The 12,752-nt window shown below is 42.2% G+C and overlaps 1 protein-coding gene across 7 annotated transcripts in view; it reads right to left on the bottom strand.

Annotated features, from left to right (window-relative positions):
- ETV1 (ETS variant transcription factor 1) overlaps window positions 1–12,752 on the bottom strand; it is a 91,112-nt gene that overhangs the window by 33,189 nt on the left and 45,171 nt on the right. For all 7 annotated transcript variants that reach the window (XM_028750128.2, XM_028750126.2, XM_028750127.2 and 4 more), the window contains 3 exons: window positions 11,106–11,235; window positions 7,480–7,668; window positions 1,935–2,182 (listed from right to left, as the gene is read on the bottom strand). In XM_028750128.2, coding sequence (XP_028605961.1) covers window positions 1,935–2,182; window positions 7,480–7,668; window positions 11,106–11,235 — 567 coding nt within the window. The remainder of the gene's footprint in view (window positions 1–1,934; window positions 2,183–7,479; window positions 7,669–11,105; window positions 11,236–12,752) is intronic.

Here is a 12,752-nt window from a genome sequence, read left to right on the forward strand (position 1 = left end):
TTGAGGTGGCCTCCCTATTTGTCCAAAACTGTACTGGGGGGGGGGGGAGTTTTCCCTACCAGCAATGGAAAACAGAAGTTTAAAGACTACTGCACCAGATGATCATCTTTGTGAATGGTAAGGGGGTTAGGGGGAGAAATCATTTGATGGATAAATGAGAAAGAATGAGTAGGAGCTCCCGTGGAAACCAAGAGTGGGGGAAATTGCACAAACTACTTGCCTAAACATAAAAAGCACATTGACAATAGAGCCTTGTTGCCCTTGAAATTTAGTAGGCTGAACAAGTGCACTTGTAAAGATCATAACACGGTGACTAGGACTGTAGGCCCTTTTATTTCTGTGTCATGAGCAACATCTGCTATGCTATGCTAAAAGGAAACAGTTTCAAGGCTTTGAGCAACTCTTAAATCGTGGACAAATCTTTCCAGATTTAATCCTACTGTAAGGTGTGTGGGGGTGGGGGGTGGAATCAATTCTAAGAGGAAAGTGCTCAAGCTTTATCGATTGGAACCTTAACTAGCCCCTCCTGAGCAACTTAATAGGTGGCCGATAGCATCGGCCTTTTGCTAAGCAAAGGACAAGGGTTCTCTGAACAGCAGGCTCTGATGCTTTTGACCTGGCTTCCCAGACATGGGAAATTATCTTATAACCATACAAGGCAATAACACACCATGGGAACTTTAACCTGAAATAGGCTGCCTACTCCTTGCACCAAAAAAGCGAGCACATTCATGGTGTGTCTCCCGAAGAGGCAAAATGTATTATACTCATAATTAGTAAAGGTAAAGGGACCCCTGACCATTAGGTCCAGTCATGACCGACTCTGGGGTTGCGGCGCTCATCTCGCTTTATTGGCCGAGGGAGCCGGCGTACAGCTTCCGGGTCATGTGGCCAGCATGGCTAAGCTGCTTCTGGCAATCCAGAGCAGCGCACGGAAACGCCGTTTACCTTCCCGCCGGAGCGGTACCTATTAATCTACTTGCACTTTGATGTGCTTTCGAACTGCTAGGTTGGCAGGAGCAGGGACCAAGCAACAGGAGCTCACCCCGTCGTGGGGATTCAAACCGCCGACCTTCTGATTGGCAAGTCCTAGGCTCTATGGTTTAACCCACAGCGCCACCCGCATCCCTCATACTCATAATTACTAATTACTTAAAAAGAAAAGAACAGTATCAGCTGAAAGCCAGGATATAAGTCACAATCCAAACGCAATTCATCTGAATTGAATATTCAATATCAAAATCTTTGGAGAATTCTTAAGATCAATAGAAGTGGTGTTTATGGAGACATTCAGTGATATAGATATAGTCAGAGGAGGGGGGTGGGGAGCATGTGGTTCCCCAGATGTTGCTGGAGGGTGACACCTTTTCATCACCGGTGACTACTGACATGCTGGTTGGAGCTGATGGGAGAGGGAGGGCCATAGACACCCAATTCCTGTTTTGATTGGCCTGTTGAATTCCCAATGCACTCAAGATGAAGAATCAAGTCTCTAATATGGCTACGTGAATGTAAAGGTTTAAATTCTGTTCCTAAAATATCGGAGGAGAAGCTCAGACATCACTACATAGACAGATGTATAACTGTATTACGAGCTACAGCATCACGTTCAACAACCAGTTCTCTTCCTCAACAGCTGAAATGATTTCTTTCCATTGCAATTTCACAGGAAAGTATTCAAGAGAGAGAGAAAGCATGGCAAGGCAATTTGAACGCAGCTTTATCTGCTCTGATGAGATAGGGCTGCTAGTCTGGTGTCTAGTACAATAAAGCCTTTTCTACCACAACAATCTCAACATGGAAACTCAAAGGAGTACAGTATTCTTATTTATCAGGAAAGTTATCCTCTCCTATGAGACTTACCGAGGAGGCAAATTGTTGAATAAAGAAAAGCCTACCAAACAAAAGAGGAAAGAGAATAACCTTCTACCTACCTGAATCATACGCAAAATCTCTAGGTTCTTGTTTAATCATCAGAGGAGGGGGAAAGTTTTGATTGACTGAATTGCCAACCATGGCATTGTGTTCATACACTGGATCATGGTACTCCTGCTTAAACCCTTGAGGTGGGAAAGGGATGTTTGGCTCAGACATCTGCCGTTGGTACATCGGGCGTCCTTCCCTTGGCATGGTAGGCAAAGGAGGGAATGAATTGCAAGGTTCTGAGAGCTGACGGCGAAATCTAGGATACAAACACAGAGAGAGTTCAGTTCGAGATACAGAGCGATGTTACTACTATTAATCCAGGAATGGGGGAAAGGTGGGAGGGGGAGTCAGCATGAAAAATTCGAGAAGCGGGAAAAACTCTCACAACAGGTGAGAAACAATTTGTGGTGGTATGCTTTCTGGGACAGAAATCCTTCTACAAGGTAAACACTGCTTATATAATTTTTTTTTGCAGAGTAATGCCTTGACTGGCCTGTATGAGACAGCGCAAGAGGCATCTATCTGCAAGAATTAGATAAGGAGAGTTGCCCCCGAGAAGGCTTTCATAATAAAATTATTTTCCTAGCACCACCACTCATAAGTGATAGAAATTAGGTGGTTGTTTTTTAAAAACAACAACAACAACCAACTATTAGAAACCACAATATTGAATATTTTTGGTCACTTGAGATATGGGGCGGGGGGGGGGGAATAAAACACACATATCATTCAAGTTTTTACTTTCTCCAATTCCACTTCCAAATGCTCAGAAGATCATGGTTTAAACACTAGCTTCTGCTAAAGTGATATTCCCATCTCTAACATTATAATGTACTTTGTACGATATGATAATCTTTATTGTCATTGTCCCATACAGAACAATGAAATTGAAAAAATCTACATCAGACATTCAAAAACCAACAAACCTGCTATCCCAGCCTGTTTAGCCCCCTAAAAACTCTGATACCCTATAATTAAATACAATACACTCCCATAGAGACTACCTTACACTGCATTTAAAACCAAAATTGCATTTGGATAGAAACTGTTTCTAAAGCGGCTAGTCCTAGTCTTTATAACCCTGTACCTTCTTCCAGAAGGCAGAAGCTGAAAGAGATCATTTCCAAGGTGCGCACTATCCTGCACTATCTCTGCAGCTTTCTTATGGCACCTGGAAGCATAGATTTGATCCAAGATGGGAAGAGTGCACCCAATTATTTTCTCTGCAGTCTTTACAACCCTGGACAGCATTTTTCCCTGACCATGCAGCTCCCAAACCACACACACAGACCATAAGTTAATACACTCTCAACAGTACAATGGTAAAATGCCATCAACAGGTCCTTTGAGAGATTATTTTTCCGGAGGATTCTCAGAAAATATAACCTCTGCTGTGCTCTCTTCATCAGGTCTTTGCTGTTTTCCCCAGGTTAGGTCATCTCTCAACTCCATTCCCAGAAATCAAAACACTGAGACCTGTTCCACACACTTCTCCTCAATAATAAGTGGCTGAATTTTCAATTTACATTTCCTAAAGTCCACAATAATCTCTTTTGTTTTCTTTGAGTTAAGGAGTAAGTTGTTTTTCCTGCACCACTCCCCCAACTGCTCAATTTCCTTCCTATAGGCCGCCACCCCCTCTCCAGCTGTGATTAAACCAACCACCGTTGTATCATCTGCAAACTTAATGATCTTATTACTGGGGTATTTGGGGGCACAGTTGGTTCAGAAAACATGCTCAACAATAGTGGGAATAAGAAGAAGTCCTCAAGGTTCACACATCCATCCCACCACAACCAACTCCAGCGTGGCCATAAGGAGTTTGGCAGTTTTTGCTTGGTTTTTGTAAACTAATTCTATTGTATTTTAGTGTAATGTCAAAACCCCTAAGTATGGTTAATATTAACTATGGTTTATTGAAGCAAACTATTGTTTGTGCACACCACAGTTTACCAGGAATTGAGGGAGAGAATTGAAGCATATAAGTAAAGGCGAAAGTGGTCCTAGAAGACAAAGGTGATGATTCACTAGACCAGTGGTTTTCAACCAGTGTGCCGTCGCACCCTGGGGCGCCTTGAATGATGGCCAGGGGTGCTGCAGGAAACACTGGCCTCTGTCCCTCTTCCCTTCCCTCCTCTGATGCCCTCTCGCATCTCTGCCTCCCAAAGGCTTGTACAGCTGTTTGCTGCAGCAGCCCCGGCTACAAGCTCCCCAGGTGAATTGTTCCTCTGGGGCTGGCCAGAGGGTGTTTCCCAGGCCACTGTGGGGCAGTGTGAGGAGGCACCTCTCTGTGGGGCAGGTCGGACAGCTCGAGATCAGGGGCTGCAGCTGCAGCTGTCCAGAGGACTCCCAAGGAGAGAGGAGAGGGGAGGAGGCTAAGGGAACCCTCCACAAGGGAGGGCTAAGGGGCTACCAGCTCTGAAGGCAAGGGGTGACATAATTGGGCTTCTGAGCCCCACAGGGGTGCAATAGAAAGAATGCAGTTGGTCAAGGGAGCTGTGGACCCAAAAAGGTTGAAAACCTCTGCACTAGACACTCCATGGAACCCACTGAACATTTTCTTTTTTCAGCAAGCCTGAAACACAGTCCAATCGGCAAAGCCATAGTTTGACCATTACATGTAAACCACAAATTAACATGTGTTCCATGTCAGCTCTCTTATTATTTTAACTCCAGAGATTCAAAGCAATTAATTAAAGTTATTTTAAAAAGTGAAACTGGAAATATTAATTTATTTGAGCAATTGTATTGACTCAGACAAGCAGAATTAAATGAAGTTGGAGCAGTTACGGTGGGCAGAGCATCCCCAACACTGAAGAGTATTATTATTTATATAATATAGTGCATCTTGTCCTTGTGCCATGTCCAAGCTATATCAGTGTTGCCTACAGCTACAACAGGATCGGGCTAAAAGTATGATCAGAAATAAAACCTGCGCTTGGATTAATTTAAATTTACAGATTCATTCAAAGTAATGCTGAACTCATTCATTCCAAAGAAAGATAAAAAAGACATGGTGTGGAAGCAAGTCTATTTCACACCGCTAAAAATATTCTGTGCCATGGTGAAAGGAGTGGTGCCTTTGCAGTCTGCCCACGCATTCAGAAAATAAAGTATTAACCTCAAAGCACAAGAAAATAGCTAAGTTGACTGGCACTACGCTCATGTTCTGCCCCCACCCCTTTCCCCTTTAGTAAAGAAAAGAAGCAGAAATCATCATTAAAAACTGCCAAGGAGTGAACTTAAAATAAGAAACAGTCTCACTCATGAAGCCTCAAAGGATGTTAATAATACTTGCACTGGAAGTTTTGTATGGAATCAAGCCATGTGTTTATACAAGTGGCTTCGATTCCTGTTGGTGCTTGTTAGGACCATTTATATTCCACATACTTGTTCCTTTTTACGAACTGTGTTATTGAAGCAGCAGGTATGCTAAGCCAGAGGTTCACTCAATTCTGCAAACTTCTTGGGAGTTTTCTTTCTTCCATACAGCAACTGTTTCCCACCCACCCCAAACCTTGCTGTGCCCTGCCACCATACAATTACAGGAGAGCCAGGATGCCAAGCGAGATCATCATCATCACGGGTAAAAAAGGAATTTGCCAAGAAGGCTGCTGCAATAACATCATCTATAGAGCAGCATGGCTATGTAATCTTCTGAACAGGTACTTGGAAGTAAGACCCCACTGAGCTCAATGCGTCTACTTCCAAGCAAGCGTACATGAGATTGGGCCGTGCTCTTGAAACGTGTGGTTTAACAGAGGCCATTTATAAGGCAAGAGGCTCGTTCAATGATCAAGTATTACATAAGCAGGGCACAGGCAGCAATACTGAACCCATGGATGGCTCCTATAGCCTAAAGCTACAGTTACATGGTGTTGGAATGATCATGCTACCAGGATACATAAGTCAAAACGATGCAGGGAACCACCATCAAATTACATGGGCCGTCATGGCAAAATTGTGCCACAATGGTAAAAATCCATTAAATATAATGCCATTTGTGGGTCTTTACATTACTTCACAGGGGCTGGGGAAGTAAAGACACATGACATCAGAGCTGGCTCCTTGAGTATGTTCTGAGCAGGTTAGAACATAACCAAATAAGTAAATGTTTGATCAGACTTGCATAAACAATTACAATCACAATTCAAACATAGCCACAGCAAAATCTAAGCAAAATAGATTTAGCTCAGTCAATGAATGCTTTGCCTTAGGAGCTTCAAACACAAAGACTAAGCAGGGTGATTTAGGGACGTAGAGATGAAGCTTCAATTCAGTTTTTTAGCTTTTGTGGTTTTGCTCAGCCTAGAGTTATTTGAACGTAGTTTGTTTTGGCAGCTTAACTTCCTTTTCCTAAGCTGTTGCATTTCAAAAAGCTCAAAGGGGGGAAAACCCACACCCTTTCAATGGATACTATGCAAATTGTTACAACAAGCAGCAATGCCTGTAGACCTAGGCTATAAAGAACTTAATTCAGAATAGTAACCTGCTGTATTGAAAAGCCACATTCTCCTGAACTGAATGATATACACCAGTGTTTCCCAAACGTGGGTTTCCAGCTGTTTTTGGACTATAACTCCCATCATCCCTGACCACTGGTCCTGCTAGTTAAGGATGATGGGAGTTGGTGTCCAACAACAGCTGGAGACCCAAGTTTGCGAAACCCTGATACACAGCATTACCCATCAACTTGGCTCCACAAAAACAAATGCATAGATGTACATATACCCTATGCTTTCTGTCCTACTCCCCTACAGTGGGTATGATCTATAGAAATATTATGCTACATTTGATCATATTTGCTACAGTGGAACTTATATGGGCCTAGAGCTGTCAGTTTACAACATCCGCTACTTCTGAATAACGCCTACCTTTCACATTCCTTAAAGACGTTCCTGTTTGCCTTTTGCTCATTGACACCCAGAGACACAAGCAGGAACTACAGCAAGAATGGAGAACTTGTGGCCCTCCTGTTGTTGTTAACTACAACAGCCATCATCCATTACCATTGACCATGCTGACTGGGGCTGATGGGACTTGTAGTTCCAAAGAATATAGAGAATCACAAGTTCCCTGTTCCTCTATAAAAGCTTCAAGTATAGAAGACAGCACAAGTGTTGAAAGGCAGTCTTCAACCAGGCCTTTGGCCGATTAATATTCTATGGCCTTGGGGGGGTGTTGTTGTTTCGTTTTGACTATTTGTTTTGTGTTTTTATCCCATATTTCTGTCTTGTGAACCTCCCTGAGATCTTTGGATGAAGGGTGGTATATAAATTTAATAAATATTAATAAACAACAACAATAATAATCAATGGAATATACAGCTACAGCCTTACTCTTTACTTTCCCTTATATGATATCACTTTCACATACATAATCTTCCTGGCAATTGGGTGAAATGTAGCAAGACTGCCCAAAGATACTTAGCTTCATTGTTTTCTTTCCAAAACTAAAAACATGGCGAATGGCGATGGCCAAATTTGCAAGGAACACTGATACAAACAAACAATATGCTCGCTGTGGAAGAAGTAAGGAAAAGCTATCTCTTACCTGTGATCCATGGGGAAGCTGTTGTCTGGGATGGGCTGGGATGGAGGCAGGTGAGCAGAAAAAACCCGGTCAGGTTTAGGATTCTGAGCTGAGTTTGGGGATGCATGGTGCAGTGGCGAGACTGGAGTGCTGGATGGAGTTGGTGGATTGGACGGCCTCATTCCCACTTGTGGCTTCTGATCATAGGCACTGCCAGTTAAATAAAGGGTTGCAAATAATTGACACATTAGCCCCATATACGCAGTGCCATATAGCCTGTACAGAGTCACAAACTCAGTGGCAGAACACATGGATTTGCATGTGAAAAGGTCCTCATTTCAAACACCAACATCTCTAGACTGCTGCTGCCAGTCAGTGCAAATAATACTGAACTAGATAGACCAGTAGTGTGACTTGGTATAAAGCAGCCCTATGACTGGCATTGGTCATCATAGACATGGGAAACCTGGGTTTTACTAACACCTCATTAATGGACAAAACATTCTCTATCCATCATTTCCTGTCTCCATTTAAAAGTTAGGGAAAGAACACTTGGGCATGTAATATACCTAACAAGTAAATGTTGACTAGAAATGTCAGCTGCAAAGTATCCCACAGGACTCCAGCAATGAGTTTTTTGCAAGACCCAACAATCAGCTGATTGTCTTAAGAAGCCCATTGTGAACTGGCTGTGCAACAGAAGAGTCTTGTGGAACACTTTGCAACAGACTGTGCAAGACCCAAGGATCACCTGACTGTCCGTTCTTGCAGAATGCAACTGAACCAATAAACCGTGGCTTAATCTTGGGGCTACAAACTAGTATACAAAACATTCTGCAATTCAGTGTACGAAACCAGGATCTGATCCACAGATATTCTGGTTCAGATGCAACAAAGAACTATGCTTTAATGAAGCCAGGTAGTCTCTTATTGAAGAATGTGAGCAAAGGGAGAGATGAGTTAGCAAGCACAATACTCATTCACAGTCTAATGATGACTTTATTAGACCAGGACCATTATGAATGAACCAGTCTACCGATAGACCTACACTTCCATGTATTAAAACATTGTGCAAAAGCACTTTCCTCAATCCATGCCCAGCTTTTTCAAACCAATAGCTATGTTTTTAGAGGAGGCTCCTCCAGAAGCTTTTCATTCTCTTCGAGAAAGGACCAAGGTGTCTTGCAAGCAGCATGGACCTTTGACCCAATTAAGCCACAGTCAATGTTTAAGTATGGTTTAACAAGAACAAGGAGTGTGACGGTGCACAATGTTCAAAAGTCCCCCCACAAACCTCGGCTTGGTGTGTCATCTGAACTCAGGCTTGTGGTTTGTTTCCCTGAGTGGTAAGCCCAAACAAGTCTCTGTTATTGCATACGGTTTGTTTGGAGAGACACAAGTCACAAGTCCAGGTTCAAACAACGCATTTTAAGGCTTATGGTTTGTTGCTACGAGCCCTACAAGGAGCAAAGTGAAGAATTTTAAGCCGCGTGCACCTGCAGGCTCTTATTTGTGTTTAACTATGGTTTAATGTGATGCGCAAACTAGGTTCTTTTTTAATTTATAAACATGTGAATTCCAAATCCCATCTCGAAGACAAGCTTTTGAAAAAGCCCAAATACTGCCAGAAGGAAACTCTCCTACCAACTGGTAGGAATAGTATACACAATGTAGACACTGATGACATTTCAAAATATTAGAGCCAACCTCTAACTACAAAAAGGTCTTCAACAAGGAACTAGCTCAAGTGGGACAGCATATTTGTATGCCAAATATATGTTTTGTTAACTGAGGTTTTATCTACAACATTTTGGGAGGAAATATAATGGGCAAGAATTGGATCTGTGTTCTTACTGCTGGTTATAAGAGGACTGTCGTCCTTTGGTGGTGCAAAAGTTTGTTGACCATTTTGTAGAAAGTTCCTACGGAGAAATAAGTCTGTCTATGCAGTCAATTTATAATCCTTGTTCTGAGATTTTGGAGAAGCAATGCATGGAGAAACTTTGTGCCGGCAAACTCAAAAGCGAAAGCTATTAAAGAGCATAATGCTATCACACCAATTAAAAATTATTCTACAAGCCATTTAAAAAGGCTTGCTCTCCACCCTTCGTTCCCCAAAGGGAAGAAACCTGTTTCTGAAGAGATAATAGTATCTGTAAAGCCGAATGAAATGTGATTTTTAGTAATCATCCATGAATGAACACACATATCATCTGCAAAAGTTAACAGAACACCTAATGCATTTTGCCCAGGCTTGTTGTCTATGCAGGAAGGACTCTTTCAACCTAATGCATGTAATGCATTTTTTAAAAGTGCTTACACACACACACACCCTTACCTACCAACCTTGGGGCAACCAAGAACCTCCCTTTTGGAATTCAAATTCTAAGGGAAGGTAAATGCATAGTGCCTATATGTAACAATATTATTACCTTAAAGTGAGTTTAGAATCATGGGGTGCCTCCCCTCCAATTAACCATAAACTCCAACTCCCTAGCTTTTTTTAAAAAAAGTTTTTAGTATCTGTAGAATTTGAGCTATGAAGCAAAGTCTACAGGCACTCTTCTTCTCTTTCTGTGTGAGCAAAACTAGCTTGCTTCCCACTCTGCTTTTCACTGTTTTGATTCCCCCAACCACACCGGGAAAATTCCAGTGGACACCCACATTTAGAATGTGTCGGTAAGGATGTAAATATATCCATCGCTCTTCAGTAAATTTCTTCTCATCAGTCTAAAGCAGGCATCCCCAAACTCGGCCCTTCAGATATTTTGGGACTACAGTTCCCATCATCCCTGACCACTGGTCCTATTAGCTAGGGATCACGGGAGTTGTAGTCCCAAAACATCTGGAGGGCTGAGTTTGGGGGTGCCTGGTCTAAAGCTTCGTAATATTAGTTTGTTTGTTTTTATAATTTTCATTTTCATCTTCTAATACACAAAAAGCGAAAAACAGAAAAATAAGGAAGAGAATTTTTGTATTTTAGGTGGTTTTATTTATTTATTTATTTATATTTATTTATCCTGAGGCAGTAGAGTGGACTGTACCACTTTAAAATGAAAGTAAGAAACAACAACAACAATGCACCCCCCCCAAAAAAAAATATTTCAGGGGAAATGGTTCTAACCTAGCCCACTCTACTGCTGTGCTAGTTTTCTGCAGAGGAGATTGTTACAATATCCCCCCCGCTTTCAGTCTGGAGTAGTATAGTCCATTCTAATGCCTCAGAATTTTTCAACTTTATTCTGCTGTGTATTTAGACCAGGCTGCAGCTGCAGGGGAAGGGGAACTTTTACAGCTCAATTACCATCATAGCTTAAATACTACAGCTTGTCACTGAAAATGCTACCACAAAATACAGTGAGGGGGAGGGGAGGGAAGTTAGGAATGAACCCCAGATGCTTGAAGACTGGTTTATTTTAGGTTGAATGCATTTCGGAATACCCTTTCTTATTTACTACACAATTTGATGCACTGGACGAGAATTGTTACTGCCAACAAAAAGTTCCTAAAAGAAGAAGGATTATTCTAAAATGTCACAGGTCTGAAAAAATCTCTTTCTCCAGGCAGATACAGTTCTGTCCCCCTCCCCCCACTCCTATCAGCGGTTTTGTGCTAGTTTTACTACAAAAATACACCTGCTACTTTACCTGACACTGTACAGGCACTTTTCCCCATAACTGAATTTGAATGGTTGCTCTTGACTACAAGCCGAACTGAGTTCAGAACACGGACTGTGCGGTTCTTTCTTGATTTTCACTGGGAGACCATGGAAAGCCACTGGAAAGAAAGAAGACAGAGAACAGAAACTAAGCCATTTCAAGCAATAACAATCAGATGAGAGAATCAAGAGGGTTCAACTCCGTTTTAAACCTGGCACTGGACGGAATGAAATTGCTCCCCTATACTGCTCTCGCCTCCTGTCTAAAATCAGGTTTCTACTGATGTGTGTGTGTCATCGGGACAACAGGTACCTGCTTTTCGGAGAAGACTCTGGATTAGGGGCAACAAACGTGATGCTTTCTAGATGTGGTTGGACTACAACTCCCATCAGCCCCCACCAATCAGGGACGATGAGAGCTGCACATGTGAAGTGCACCATATTGACTATACTTTCTCCCACCCATCAGAACTTCAAAACTGTATGGCTCAGCCTATGATACCGTAGCCTCAGTCAGCACCATCCTGATTTGTTCAGCACTGCACAGTGCATCATGTGCTGCCTGAATTTCAGCATGAACCTGGCTGCGTGGCTTGGTTCACAAACACGAATATTTCAGCCTGCACAGTCGCATGATAAAAACGGGCATCAAAAAGCATGTTGCGTCTGCAGATCCCTAAATACGTAAAACTGGATTTCAGAATTTAAAGACATAAAACACATTTCTAACCCTCGTGAAAATATGATAAAAAATGCTTAAGGATCTGGATTGTAGCAAAACGAAAGACACATGTTAAAATGTATTCACACACACACAACCTGCAATTCTCACAATGCTCCAAGCAACCTATTATGGTAAGTTTCCCACTCTAGGATGCCAATTTTTTGTTCCACGTTCGATGATAACTGACACAATCTAGCACCCCAACCATGTATACAAGTGCTTCCTGTTCTCCTCTACAAAGGCTACACTGTATACGCAAATGGTGAATGCCTATTAGAAGCATAGAACATTCAAAGAAAAGAACAGGTGCATCAACACCACATGTCCATCAACTTCAGTTTGGCACCTTCCAGGATTCATGCAAATGATATGCAAATCCAGTGCTTATATTAACTCAACATATCTAAAGTAAGCAAATGAGCTGCAGCCCAGTAGCTCATCGTATTTCCAATTTTGCCTTCAATGTGGGGCAAGGAAGCCACCCTCCTACCCTTGGTTTAGTGCAGCTTACAAAATGAATGATTAATTAAATCACTGGAGTAAAAATGCAGAGAGAGAATTATCAGGAACATCTTTGGGTGTCAATAGACACCAGGGATCCTTTGTGTTATTAGTGCTTTTAGCCTTTAAAGCTGAAGCATGGCCAAGATTCCAGCTCATTAGCAAGCAAACAAACAATGACCCATTTGCATTTGTTTTTAGCTACTATAATTTATATCACAGGTATTGTACTTACTACAAGAAAGGGCTTCGAAATATCATTGGGCTGGGGAGCCGGAGTACAGAGGAGAAGGGTAACTTTTGGTTGCAGAATGCAATCCTGATCCAGTGAATTCAGAGCCTAACAGCAGAAGACCTTCATCAGCAGTGTTTGAAACTCCCATCGTTCTAGGTGCATTTTGCGACAGGGAA

This window comes from Podarcis muralis, chromosome 12 (assembly GCF_964188315.1).
Source record: "Podarcis muralis chromosome 12, rPodMur119.hap1.1, whole genome shotgun sequence".
In the NCBI taxonomy this organism is placed as follows: Eukaryota; Metazoa; Chordata; class Lepidosauria; order Squamata; family Lacertidae; genus Podarcis; species Podarcis muralis.